Here is a 14,476-nt window from a genome sequence, read left to right as displayed (position 1 = left end):
CACTAATAGATGTGAAGCTCTTGCCACAGTGTCCTGTGCACAGCCAGCTCTCTGTCACCATTCAGCTAAGAATCAGGACTGTCTTGGTAGCTGGGCAGATTTCTCCATGTCTGAGAGCTCCCCTCCTTATCCGTCCTCCTCAGTGGCCACTCCTCGGCTAAGTCTTCCCCAATCTCTGCTAGCTCCGCAATGCCACGTGACACACCTGCCTCCAAAGCTGCCACCCTGCTCCACTGGCGGGCAGTTAGTGCCAGGCCGGCCAACAAGAGCCACCCATCCCTCCAGCCACAGGGCTTCAGTCACGCCCAGGCATCCGAGGGAGAGAACAGGGGGCCTGGGCCAGGGTGGCGGGGGCAGCATCCAGCGATGCTCAGGGGCAGCCAGGACACAGCCACTGGGTGGACGTGGGGTGCGGGAGGGGCGGGTGACCCCCCACCCCTGTTGGTCTCTGGTTTGGGCAGTTGGGGGAAGGGTACAGAGAAGGCCTGGGCTGGGGGAAAGGCCGAGTTCAGATATGGGCAAACTGTGTTCAGGGTGCCTAGGGCGAGCCACGAGGAAGGACTCTGAAATTCAGAGCTGCGAGCAGGAGGGTGAGACGGTTGGAGGCTCGCAGGCCCAGGTGCATTTTCCAGAACCCGGCGCCCAGGAGTCAGGCTCTACCCAGGTGCTCCTGGCCTGCACGGCTCCACAGGGCTGAGAAGCCACAGCTGGGACCCCGAGGTGCATCCGGCCCCCTCTGGCAAGCACCCTCTGAGCCTCAGGTGCTTGCCTGCAGGCATCCACAAGCTTCGCCGACTGAATAGCTAGTGTCTGCGGAGACTGCCAGCCTCAGCCCTAAGCAAAAGCATGTTTCCCTCGAGTGGGCACCGGGCTTCCCTCCAAGGCCAAGGCAGTGCGTATAGGTGGCAGCAGCTCCAAGGGCTCCAGACAACTCGTAATGAATGATCATAGGCTCTTAGTGTTATCAAATATCTTAGCTCAGCTGATCGTCACAGCAACTTTGACAAGTGGACATTATACCCATTTTACAGATAAGGAAGTGAGGTCCCCAAACAAATAAGCCATGCATCCAGAGCTGGAGCCAAGGCCTTTGTATTTTTGGGTCAGGTCCATCTCCCCCCGCCACCGATAAAATTATTAATGAGAAGCATACATAATGGTTTAGAGCAAGTATGCACAAACCATTCCTGTAAAGGGCCAGAGAGCAAATATTTTAGACTCTGCAGGCCCCATGTCTCCGTTGCAACTACTCATTACTGCCACTGTGGCTTGAAAGGAGCTATCAGGAAAATGAATGGGCATGTCCGTGCTCCAGTAAAGTTTTAGGTATGGATGCAGTTTTAATTTCATGTATTTTTCGCGTCATGAAAATCACTCTTAAAAGCTTTATTGTGGTAAAAAAACATGAGCTGTAAGCTTTTAAACAAAGTTTTATCTGTGAAGTAGAGTACTGTTAACTCTCAGTGCCATGTTGTACAGCAGATCTCTGGAACTGTTTCATCTTGCATAACTGAAACCTCATACATCTTGAACAGGAACTCCCCAGTTCCCCCTCCCCTGGGCCCTGCCAACCACCATTCTCCTTTTTGCTGCTATTGTCTAATTTAGATGCCTCATGTAAGTGGAATCACGCAGCATTTGTCCTTCTGTGTCTGGTGTATTTCACTTAGCATAATATTCTCAAGGTTCATCCATGTTGCTGCATATGATAGGATTTCCTTATTTTATTATTTTATTTTGAGACAGAGTCTCGCTCTGTCGGCCAGGCTGGAGGGCAGTGGCGCCACCTCGGCTCACTACAGTCTCTGCCTCCCGGGTTCAAGCAATTCTTCTGCCTCAGCCTCCCAAGTAGCTGGACTACAGGCATGTGCCACCATGTCCACCTAATTTTTATATTTTTAGTAGAGACGGGGTTTCACCACGTTGGCCAGGCTGGTCTCGAACTCCTGGCCTCAAGTGATCCGCCTGGTTTGGCCTCCCAAAGTGCTGGGATTACAGGCATGAGCCACTGTGCCTGGCCGGATTTCCTTCTTTTTAAAGGCTGAACAACATTCCTTTTTGTATATACCATGTGAAAAATGCTCTTCTTTTGATTGTTTTTTAAATTAGTCAAAAACATAAAAACCATTCTTAGCTCAGGGGCCATACAAAAACCACCAGTCTAGGCCCACGGGCTGTGGTTTAGTGCATGGACTTTGAAGCCAGATGGCCTGGGTTCGAATCCTGCTTTATCACTTACTAGGCTATGTGGCCTGGTTACATTACTTAGCCTCTCTGGGCCTCAGTTTTCTTATCTGACAGTTGGGAATAGTAACAGTATATACCTCACAGACTATGATGAGAAATGCATGGGTTAATTTGTGTAAAATGATTCAAACAGTATCTGGTACATGATATGTCTAAATGAGTGTTAGTCATTATTTCTCAAGAACCATATGCCTACATTTTCTTTGTGAAAATTAAAATAGTACAAAGGACAGTGAAGTCTCATTTGATTAGATTACTTCTTACTGCCTCCCCACTCCCACCCCCACCCCCATAACCTTGGCTCTTCTGTCCCCTACTGGGAATAACCTTTCCAGTGTTTTGTTAGGTACATTATAGTGTCACTTTATGCATCTTTTTATATTATTAACCACATCATACTGTACATATTCATTTATCTATCTGACAAATACAGCAGTGAACAAAACAAATGAGCATTCCTGCCTTCATGGGGCTTGTATTCTTATGAGAAGAGACAGATACTTAACAAAGGAATCAGTAATATACACAGGGTGTAATTCGCCAGATGGTGATTTGTTGCAGTAAGGAGTGTGGTGGGGGTGCCCTTATACGAGGTGGTCCAGGAAGGCTAAAGTGAGATGACATTTGATTAAGGACCTGAGGAGTTCTGGAACTTGCTTTTCCCACTCTGCCTGATGGGCTCAGGACATAAGGCAGACCGGCCTCATCCTTTGCCCAGTATCTTCCAGGGGAGGGATGCTTCATGGTCATTTAGTTATTTCGTGTATTGGTGGACTTTGCTGATTTCTTTCAGTAACAAACAAAGCTACAACCAACTGCTCCGTCATGCCGTCTCCTGCCTATGACTGAGGCTTCTCCAGATAGACAGAGACGTGTACATGCTGTGGCAAGGGGTGGGGCACATTAAGTTCACAGAATCTGCCAGGTTGCCCCCAGACTGGCTGTGCACTGCCATCACCTCCCCGCAGAGCCACCCAACACCCAGGCCCGCTTTTACCAGCTACCTGGAAACCTCTTTTCACGTGACTCAACTCTAGGTCATTCTCACTTCCCTTCCCACTAACAACTGTCTTCCCTTCTCCAACCCTCTTCTGCCATTAGCGCTTGTCCTGTATCACTCTTTTCTCATCACCACTGCCTCTCTTTTTGCCCTTGACATCTGGACCCCTTTGGTGGCATGTGCCCATCTGTGGATTAGTGACTTGGGACAGAGTCCTCAGAGGCCTTCTGAGGGGGGGGATTATGAAGGGTTGCTGCTTCCTCCCTGCCTGGGCCTCCCAAAAAGGCCTGCCCGAGGCCAGCAGTGACATTCTGCCTTGCCAGAGGCATCTTACTGCCTGATCTAGGGCCCAGGGCCCAGGGCTCCTGAGCTCTGCCTTGGCTGGAAACCCCGGGCTCACCCGTTCCCTTGATGCTTGGGCTCCTGCTGCCCACCGCTACCCTCAGGATTTGAACCCTGGACCTGAGCCAGTTCTGACTTCACCGCCCCGCCCTCTGCCCACATCCCTGTTAGAACATCTCTGTTCCTAGGCCCCTGGTAACTGGGCAGGGGGTGGGGGGTGTGTGTCAGGAATCCTCTCACGCCTCCCTCACAGGGCTGTTCTCATTCACAGGGGGAGATGTGTGTGGGCAGGAAACAGGGCAAAACGACGGACATTCTATGTCCCCATGCTTAGCCCCAAAAGAATCCTGAGCACCCCGGGATAACTTGATTATCGGGCTGCTCTGAGATAAGGCGTGGATGTGGTGAAGAATTTTAAAAAGGAGGGAATGTATTTTCCAGGATATTTAGAGAATCCGCCTGCACTGAGGCTGGGAGGAGGGAAACAGCGTGCTTAGTCCTGGGACTGGAATTTATATTCCAAGGAGTCCATGCTGGACTGCCGCATCGGAACTTTGGAATTAATTCACTTGGGAGGCTGGAGGCCTACTATGTGCAGAGTGAGACTTGAGGGCAGGCCGGGGGCGGCTTCTGCCACTTGGGCCTGGACCCATCAGACTTACACGGAGCCCAGGATGACCTGTCAGAGGCAGAGAGATCTCCATGTGTGAGGGGGTTTCCAGAACAGAAGCAGGAGAATTTTTTGGCCATTGAGCACCTAGTCAGCCTTCTCCTGGTGGAAACTCCATTCTTATTTGGGGCTCATTCTCAGCCAATATTCCAGGGTAGGGCTTCTGCTACCCCCACGTCTGGCTCAGGAGTAGAGCATGTGACTTATAGTCCAGGGAACCAGGCATCCTCCCGGCCGCACTGATTGGCTCAGGGACAGACACAGGACTGATCCAGAGCCAATGAGATGCACCGAGACTCTCCGGGACTCCTGGGAAAGACATTCCCACGCTTGCAGCTGGCCAGGAAGATGGGAGGATATAAGGAAGGCCGCATTGCTACCAGGAGGAGAGAGAGCTTCTGTGAATACAGTCCAGCAGAAGAAAACAGAGCTGACCTTAGAGAGAAACTGACTCCTTGGGGGTTCATTTGAACTCCTGGATCCACCCATGCCTGATACCCCTACAGCTGGTTTCAGTTAAATAGGTGAATATATTTCCTCTTTGATTAAGCCACTGGGAGTTAAATTTCTCTTCACAAACAACTTCAAGAGCCTAGTCTGATTTAAAAAATTTACCCTATAGTGGCTGGGTGCCGTGGCTCATGCCTGTAATCCCAGAACTTTGGGAGGCCGAGGTGGGTGGATCACCTGAGATTGGGAGTTTGAGACCAGCCTGACCAACATGGAGAAACCCCATCTCTACTAAAAATACAAAATTAGCTGGGCGTGGTGGCACATGCCTGTAATCCTAGCTACTCAGGAGGCTGAGGCAGGAGAATCACATGAACCTGGGAGGCAGAGGTTGCGGTGAGCTGAGATCACACCATTGCACTCCAGTCTGGACAACAAGCACAAAACTCTGTCTCAAAAAAAAAAAAAACAAAAAAAAAACTTGAGCTGATTCTAATAACTAGCAAGCTTGGAGGTTGAAATGGCTCATACTGGGGATGACAAAATAGACAGGTGTGATGTGTCTGTGTGTGTGTGTGCCTTAATGATGTGTGCACATCACTTAATAGTTTATATCACATCTTCACGTGCCAGACTGTGAGCTCCAGGAGGACCATGACTGGGTCTATTTTCATTCACCTTGGAAAAGCCAGCACTTGGCATGGTGCCTGGCACACAGCAGGCCCTCAATGAATACTTGTTGGGGGTGGTGAATGAATAATGGAATCAGGTTTGACTAGTCCACTCCCCTCATACGATTGTTGTGAATATCAGAAGTACTACATGTTAAACACCCAGCACAGTGCCTGGTACACAGTAGGTGCTCAGTGGTACACGGTAGGTGCTTGGTAAATGGAAGTACACATGATTAAGTATGCAAGGGTATGCTTGTTTTTCAGATTTGGGAGTTGAGACTCTTAGGAGTATGTAGCATGTCCAAGGTCACGTAATATGTGTCAAGTTTGGGGCTCTCAACCTGATCCCACTGACTCCAAATGTGAAACTCACTGTACAGTCCCTGGAGGGCGCTGGCAGAAGAACGACATGGTGGGCTGAAGGGCCGCAGGCCTGTGGGTCAGGCATGCTCGATTGATGCAGGATTTTAGAAAAGTCTGAATTAGTTGCCAATATTTACCAATCAGGAGATTTCATAGGTAAAAAATACAAATTTGTGGCTTCTGTTGAAAAATCAGGAAAACTGGCCATCTGGGCCCACAGTTCTACCTGGGCCCGATCTGCCCCTTTTAGACAGACACCTTCTCCACAGTCCCCACCGCTCCCTATTGTCCACACACTCCTGGCTTGCTACCCTCTTTCAGTGATTGCCTGCTCTCTAGTGACTTTAACCTGGGAAGTCACAGTAGGCAGGGCCCAGGACTGGTGGCAGTGGGATGGGAAAAGAGAAAGAGGGATGGATTTGGCAGCCGGTCTGGGGAAAGAATGTACCAGCTGTGGGGGGATGTCAGAGCTGACTCTGAGGATTCAGATGGGGCAGGAAGATTTGTTCATTTCCATATTTCTTTTAAAATGGGACATCTGGATGAAACATCACGTCAGCCTCTCCTCCTCCTCCTCCTCCTCCTCATCATCATCATCTAAGCCAGGGGTCACCAAACTACAGCCAAGCAGGTCGACTGCCTGTTTTTGTAAACAAAGCTTCCTTGGAGCATGGCCATGCTTGTTTGTTTATTATCTATGGCTGCTTTCACACTATAATGGCAGACTTCAGCAGTGGTAACAGGACTGTAAGCCTTGTAAAGCCTAAAATATTTAGTATCTGGCCCTTTACAGAAAATATTTGTTGCCCTGATCTAAGCTACTACATACTGAGTATTTACTATGTGCAAGGGGCACTTCTAATGTTCTACATGTATTAACTCACGTGATCCTCAAAAATCTTTGTGGTAAAACCATAATGAAACACCACTACACGCCCAGCAAAGCAGCCCTGACAAAAAAGACAACACAAAGTATTGATAAGGGATGCAGGGCAACTCCCATTTCCAGTTGGGAGTGTAAACTGGTGCAACATCTTTTTTTCTTTCTTTTTTGAGATGGCGTCTCGCTCTGTCTCCCAGGCTGGAGTGCAGTGATGTGATCTCGGCTCACTGCAACCTCCACCTCCCGGGTTCACACCATTCTCCTGCCTCAGCCTCCCGAGTAACTGGGATTACAGGCGCCTGCCACCACGCAGGGCTAATTTTTGTATTGTTAGTGGAGACGGGGTTTCACCATGTTGGCCAGGCTGGCCTCGAACTCCTGACCTAAAGTGATCCACCCGCCTCGGCCTCCCAAAGTACTGGGATTACAGGTGTGAGCCACTGCGCCTGGCCGGGTGCAACTTCTTAACACATCCTATGTCCCAGCAATTCTTCTTTGGGTGTATAATCAAAAGAAATGGGTGCATATGTCCACTAAAAGCCATGGACAAGGATGTTAATAGCAGCTTAGTTTATAATAGACCCAAATTGGAGACAACCAAAATGTCCATGAGTTGTTGAATGAATAAACACACACCTCACAGACATTGCGCCGGGTGAAAAAAGGCAGACGCAGAAGAGAACAGACTATATGATTCCGTTTCGGTGAAGTTCTAGAATCGGCAAAAATAATCCACGGTGTCAGAAGTCAGAGTAGATGTCATCCCCAGGGTGGGGGGTCGTGACTGGAGAGGGGTCTCAGGGAGTCTTCTGGAAGTGCTCTATGTCTTGATCAGAGCCGTGGTGAAATGTATGCACGCATATGTGAAACAGATGCGCGGTGAAACAGATGCACACGTATGTGAAAATTCACCCAGCGGTCCACTTAAGATCTGTGCATGTTACCTCATGTCAATTAATCTTAAGTTAAATACAGAAAAAGCTACAACTGAGGATCGACCACTGCTGCAGGTGCTTAGGCAGCACGCACTCACTCTGAACATGCACACGCCCTATGCTCAGCAACGCTGCTGTGAGCAACGGGTGTAACAGAAACGAGCCTCTATGCTCACCAGGAGCTAGGTTCTAGACGGTGCTCAGCAGCGCTATTTGTAATAACCCCAAACTAGAAATACCTAAATGCCCAATAAAAGTAGAAGAAATAAACAAATTGTGGTATAAGCGCATGATGGAAGGCTGGGCAGCAAGAATGAACTCAACATAACATAAGCAAGAGAAGCCAGATGCAGAGTGAATCTGTAACGCTAAGAGTCTGAATCATCGTTATCCTCGTGGGAGGGGTGTCGAGTGGGGGGAATTCCGTGAAGGGACTGCTGCGGGCGGTGGTGACATTCTCTTCTTGGCCTACCCAGGTGCTCGTTACACATGTCCATTCAGTTTGTGGCAAGCCCTTGAATGGTACACTCTGTATATGTACTTTCTGTAAGAATATTCTGCCTCGGCAAAATGTTAAAAAACCAAACTCTTGGAAGCAGAGACTATTCTTTGAGAAATGAATACATTTTTCTTTTCTTTTTTAAAGACAGAGTCTTGCTCTGCCACCCAGGCCGAAGAGCAGTGGGAAGATCTTGGCTGACTGCAGCCTCAAACTCCCGGGCTTAAGCAATCCTTCCATTTCAGCCTCTCTAGTAGCTGGGACCATAGGCATGTGCCACCATACCCAGCTAATTTTTGTATTTTTTTGTAGAGACAGGGTCTTGTCATGTTGCCCAGGCTGGTCTTGAACTCCTGGACTCAAGTGATTCACCTGCCTTAGCTTACCAAAGTGCTGGGATTACAGGCGTGAGCCACCGTGCTTGGCTGAGAGATGAAAAAACTAAGGAGGAGGTGTATGTAAAATGCTTAAGGTCACACTGTTAAGTGTCTGAGTCACAATCTGAACCCAGGTAGTCTGGCTCCTGAGTTGGGCCCCTGACTGCTGGGCCACACAGCCTCTCCCCGGCCGGAAAGGTTGCAGCTTACCTTGGAGTAGTCGGAGCCATGCTTCTCTTTCACCCCATTCCGACACAGCGTGTAGTTATAAAAGCGGGAGTTTTTAAGGAGTCCGACCCACTCCTTCCAGCCGGGAGGCACGTAGGAGCCGTTGTATTCATTAAGATACTTCCCGAAGAAAGCTGCGGAGGGAGATGGATCAGGAGGCCACATGAGAAAGTGCCTGATGATGTTTATTAAACTATTGTGTGTCCGAGGCCTGGGCATGCACACCTGCTCTGCCATGGAGCCCTCTGGCACACAGAGCAATGGATCCCTTCTCCAATGTTATTACGTCCACTGAATACAAGATATAGGATTACAGAGAAAATCAATTGTTTGGAAATATGGTTATCAAAATACTAAACGCATTTGCGATATAGTGTGTCTTTTATTTTTTATTTTTGAGACGGAGTCTTGCTCTGTTGCCCAGGCTGGAGTGCAATGGCACGATCTTGGCTTACTGCAACCTCTGCCTCCCGGGTTTCAAGCGATTCTCCTGCCTCAGCCTCCCGAGTAATCCTCAGCGGGGATTACAGGCATCTGCCACCATGCATGGCTAATTTTTTGTATTTTTAGTAGAGACAGGGTGTCACCATGTTGGCCGGGCTGGTCTTGAACTCCTGACCTCAGGTGATCCGCCTGCCTCAGCCTGCCAAAGTGTTGGGATTACAGGCGTGAGCCACCATACCTCGCCTACTGTGTCTTTTAAAACCTTGCAGAGAGCGATCATTTCAGAATAGTTACGAGTGAAAATATTATATTTTGCAATATCTGCAACAACTGCAATGGGATATTAAATACTGGTGATTTCTACAGATGACAAAGCTACAGATTCTGCCAACATACTGTGGTTTATGGCCTATGCTCATCTTGGAAGCAAATGCTAAGTTTCAGCTGTAGGTTAGTGAAAACCAGAGTGTAATTTTTTTTCCCATTGAAGTTTGTGGATCCCTTGGATTCTGTCTGCTACACAGCAACCAGAATGGCTAACATTAAAGAAACGGGCAACACCCAGTATGGGTGGGGATGTGGGACAACTTGAGCCCTCACACACTGGGTGGCTGCCCTAACTGGTCCAACCATGGTAGGGAACTCTTTGGATGTGTCTGCTAAATTTGAACGCATTGGTAACTTCTACCCAGCAATTTAAATCTTAGGTATTTACCCAACAGAAAAGTATTCATACATTCACCTAAACTCAGGTATAAGACATGACAGCACATTTGTAATAGTAAATAAGTAGAAACAAATGAAATGTTTATCAACAAAAGGATGGGTAAAGAAATTGTTGCATATTTACAAAACGGAAGGCTACATTGAGACTTGAACAAAGACCTAGTGCTACATTCAAGAAGAGGGACGCATCTCAACAACCTAAGAATGTTAAGAGAGATAAACCAGATACAAAAGAATACCTGCCATATGACCTCATCTATGTGAAATTCAAGAACAGGCCCAACTAATCTATGGTTTTAGAATAAAAACAGTGGGTATCCTGGAGACCAGGGGAAGGTGGGTGGGAACAGCAAGGGGAGCTTCTCGGGCGATGGCCTTGTTCTATTTCTTGCTGGAGCAGGTGGTTCAGTTGGTGACACCTCACGGGCCTGGACATTTGGGAGCCGTGCACTTTTCTACACGCACGCTTTACATCAACAACAAAGCTTAAAGAAAATCACCCTAATTCATCGGGAAGGGGATGTGCCTAAAAACTCTGTGATGAGGAGACAGAAAAGACCTCTTCATGATCCTCTTCTGTTTTTATTTTGCATGTACATTTTTTCTTCCTTTGAGATGTCTCACTCTGCCACCCAGGCTAGAGTGTAGTGGCACCATCACGGCTCACTGCAGCCTCAACCCCCCAGGCTCAAGTGATCCTCCCACCTCATCCTCCCGAGTAGCTGGGACTACAGGCGCATGCCACCATGCCTGGCTTATTTTTGTAGTTTTTGTAGAGAAGGGGCTTCGCCATGCTGCACAGGCTGTTCTTGAATTCCTGAGCTCAAGCAATCTGCCTGCCTCAGCCTCCCAAAGTGCTGAGATGACAGGCGAGAGCCACCGTGCCTGGCTTGCATGTACAATTTTTAATAATTATAATCTATAAAGCCATATTTAAGAAGTGGGAAAATTTGAGTCCAGAGACAGCAATCCTGTTCTAGTCCTCTCTTTCTAGATGAGGACACTGCAGTTCTGAAATTTCTGACGAGTATTGTTGAGAGCACAGAATATGAGCGTTCCAGGAGGTTGTAGGGATGTAAGGAGATCTTGCTAACAGACAGCTCGGCGCTGGGCCATGTCCACGTGAGTGCTTGGCTGAGAACCCAGGATGAGGAGAGAAAGGCCAGGGAGGTGAACCCCCAGAGGAAGGAGGAGAGTGGGTGGGATGGGGCTCTGGTGCCCCTAGAGGAGAGGACGACCCATCCACCAGTGTCCTTGGAGAAAGTACAGAGCCACCTGGCCCTGGGAGAGCTGTGATGGAGTTGGCTCCCTCTGCAGGGGCTTTCCTGGTGACCTGGCAGATGGCTGACACTTTCCAGGAGTGGGAAGACCCCTTAGGAACCCAAGCAGCTGGATTCTGAAACCCCCAAAGTACAAGGCAAAGGGAAGCACTTCAATAAATGACTTGCCCACCATGCAGGGCCAGGAGGTGACCACTCCAGAGGGAGGAGCTGATGAAACACCTCCTGGAAGGATCTGGGTACACAGGGGAGGTGAAAATAGGAAGGGAGGATCCCCCAGCAGCCTCAGGGGTAAGGTCCGGGATGGAACCTCCCTTTGTGTGGGAGGATGGAGCAAAAATAAACGGGAAGAACCTGGCGTTCTGCAGAGGAGGAGGCGGGGAACCGGCTGCAGTCTCTGAGTCTGAGTCATATCTAGTTTTCACAGAGTGAAGTGTAATTAGGTGGTGGGTGCCTAATTAAACAGCAACTGGGCGTCCCTGGCTAGGTGTCAGGGAGTAACTGATAGAGTGGGAGGCAGCATGAGAGTCCCGGGAAAGCTAAAGGCCTGTGCTTCTCTTTCTCTGGCACCTGGAATGTTGGAGATGCCTCAATGCATCCAGCTCCTCAAAGGAGTGGCTCTTGGCCAGAAGGGGGGTAATTTCTGTCCCCAGGAGACACTTGGCAATGTCTGCAGACATTTTTGGTTTCATCACAACTTGGTGTGCTGTTGATATCTGGTGGGTGGAGGCCAGGGATGCTGCTCAATATTCGCCGATGCACATGACAGCCCCCACGCTACAAAGACTGAGCCAGGACAAAATGTCAGCAGTGCCTAATTCAAGAAACCTTATCTTTTTTTTTTTTTTTTTTTTTTGAGAGGGTCTCGCTGTTGTCCAGGCTGGAGTGCAATGGTGTGATGCTGCCTCACTGCAACCTTCGCCTCCTGGGTCCAAAGGATTCTCCTGCCTCAGCCTCCTGAGTAGCTGGGACTACAAGCGTGCACCATGATGCCTGGCTAATTTTTATATTTTTAGTAGAGATGAGGTTTCATCATGTTGGCCAGGCTGGTCTCGAACTCCTGACCTCAAGTGATCCACCTGCCTCGGCCTCCCAAAGTTCTGGGACTACAGATGTGAACCACCGTGTGCTGCTGAGAAACCCTATCTTATTTAAATAAACCTGTCTATGGTCCAACCCTCCAGCATCTCACCCCTCAGGTCTTTAGAGCCACACTGTGAGAGCCAGGAAGGCCCCTGGAGACCAAGTGTAGCTCAGGAAACAAGATTTCCTAAACCTAGTACCTTGACCCCCACCTCTAACGCTGCCCTCCATGTAACACTCCTGGCCTCTCTCCATGCTCTCCTGTACCTCCTCTGAGGGGGACAGTATACAGCAGAGGTCACCAAACCTTTCCTGTAAGTCAATATTTTAGGCTTTGTGGGCCAGAGGGTCAAAGGGTCTCTGTGATAACTACTAAACCCTGCTATTGTTAAAAAGAAAAAAAAAAAAGTCACAGACAAGACATAAACAAGTGGGCGGGGCTATGTTCCGATACAACTTTATTTACTAAAACAAATGGAGGGCCTGGTTAGGTCCATTGGCGGTGGTTTGCTGACCCCTAGCATGTGCCTAGTGGGTTTGAAGGGCCAAAGTGGGCATGCATAGCCCAATCCTTCCCTTGCTTTTCCTCTGGGGACTGAGCTGCCCCCAGGGAGTGCTAGTTTTCAGGAGGCCTGTCCTGTCTGCGTGGGGAGGAGAGGTGTGGACCTGCATCAGTGGGAAGTCTGTCACACTCTGGAGTTTAGTCAGGAAGCCCAAATGCCCTCAGAAGGAAGCCATGCCCTCAAACCCAGCCTTCACCAGATTCATGAGAGTGCAGTGCTGACTTTGATCTGCTGACTCTTGGGTCTGATTTCTTAATCGGCTCAGGACCTCAACAAGGAAGACGGTAAAATTTAACAAGCCCCCTCATAAATCCATATTCTCATTTTTCTAAGAAAAAGATGAGTTTTATTATTATTATTATTGTTTTTTTGAGACAGAGTCTCGCTCTGTTGCCCAGGCTGGAGTGCAGTGGCGCGATCTCGGCTCACTGCAAGCTCCGCCTCCCAGGTTCACGCTATTCTCCTGCCTCAGCCTCCCGAGTAGCTGGGACTACAGGCGCCCGCCACCATGCCCGGCTACTTTTCTGTATTTTTAGTAGAGACGGGGTTTTACCATGTTAGCCAGGATGGTCTCAATCTCCTGACCTCGTGATCCACCCGCCTCAGCCTCCCGAAGTGCTGGGATTACAGGCGTGAGCCACTGAGCCCGGCCAATTATTATTTTATTTTTTACTTTATTTTTTTTTTTGAGATGGAGCCTTGCTCTTGTCACCCAGGCTGGAGGGCAATGGTGTGAACTCAGCTCAATGCAACCTCCGCCTCCCGGGTTCAAGTAATTCTTGTGCCTCAGCCTCCTGAGTAGCTGGGATTACAGGCATGGCCACCATGCCCAGCTAATTTTTGTACTTTTAGTAGAGACGGGGTTTCACCATGTTGGCCAAGCTGGTCTTTAACTCCTGACCTCAGGTGATCTGCCCGCCTTGGCCTCCCAAAGTGCTGGGATTACAGGTGTAAGCCACCCTGCCCGGCAGAGTTTTATTATTTTTTACTCTTCTTTTTTCTCCATTTCCCCTGTGCCCCACTTCGCCCTTTAGAAATGCAATTATGACCTTTTACCTCCCCTACACCAGACACTCTCTTCAGGGCAAGTTCATCTAATCGTGTGCTTAGAGGCTCTGGAGCGGAACTCTCACTCACCGGGAGGTTGCCTCGAGAGACAATGGTCCATCTACAACCCAAAGTATGCCTGCTGCGAAACTCCCTCCCAGGGGGAGAGCTTCTGGCCACCCTTAAAACCTAGTTCCACCCACAAAGGCACCAGTGGCTGCCAGCTGACTTCCCGGTAGATGAAGTACTCTACTCGAGCGAGACATGCAGACCCCCCAGCACTCACTTCCTTCCCTGAGTGCCATTCATGCCAGGCTCCCTTTTAAAAGCACCTCCTTTCTGCTCCTAAAAGCAAAGCAGTACCCTTAAGGCAGGAAGACTGTACTTCTTCCCCTCAGCTAGCTTTGGAATAAACAATCACTTTCTTTATACCAGATCTCGCTCTTATCACCTGCGTTTTGGTTACACCCCTACAGAGCCCCGACACTTTCTACTCGTGGCAAACAATACTGGCAGTGATGTAAAAGATTCCTCTTGAAACAACTGAAGTCCAGAGTGAAACAATCTAGGGTAAAATATTAATAGAATCAGTGTACCTGGGCATGGTAAACCTCATGATGGTGGCACTCGAAATTGCTGAATTTGGGGTCCCACTGCCCTAGGGA

The 14,476-nt window shown here is 49.0% G+C and overlaps 1 protein-coding gene across 8 annotated transcripts in view; it reads right to left on the bottom strand.

Moving 5' to 3' along the window:
* The window catches only part of SULF2 (sulfatase 2), a 130,223-nt gene that overhangs the window by 37,217 nt on the left and 78,530 nt on the right, over nucleotides 1-14,476 (bottom strand). For all 8 annotated transcript variants that reach the window (XM_030825251.1, XM_030825253.1, XM_030825255.1 and 5 more), the window contains one exon: nucleotides 8,651-8,802. In XM_030825251.1, coding sequence (XP_030681111.1) covers nucleotides 8,651-8,802 — 152 coding nt within the window. The remainder of the gene's footprint in view (nucleotides 1-8,650; nucleotides 8,803-14,476) is intronic.

Source organism: Nomascus leucogenys, chromosome 13 (assembly GCF_006542625.1).
Source record: "Nomascus leucogenys isolate Asia chromosome 13, Asia_NLE_v1, whole genome shotgun sequence".
NCBI lineage: Eukaryota > Metazoa > Chordata > Mammalia > Primates > Hylobatidae > Nomascus > Nomascus leucogenys.
The sequence above is the reverse complement of the archived record's forward strand: the minus strand, read 5'-3'. Positions and strand labels throughout refer to the sequence as shown.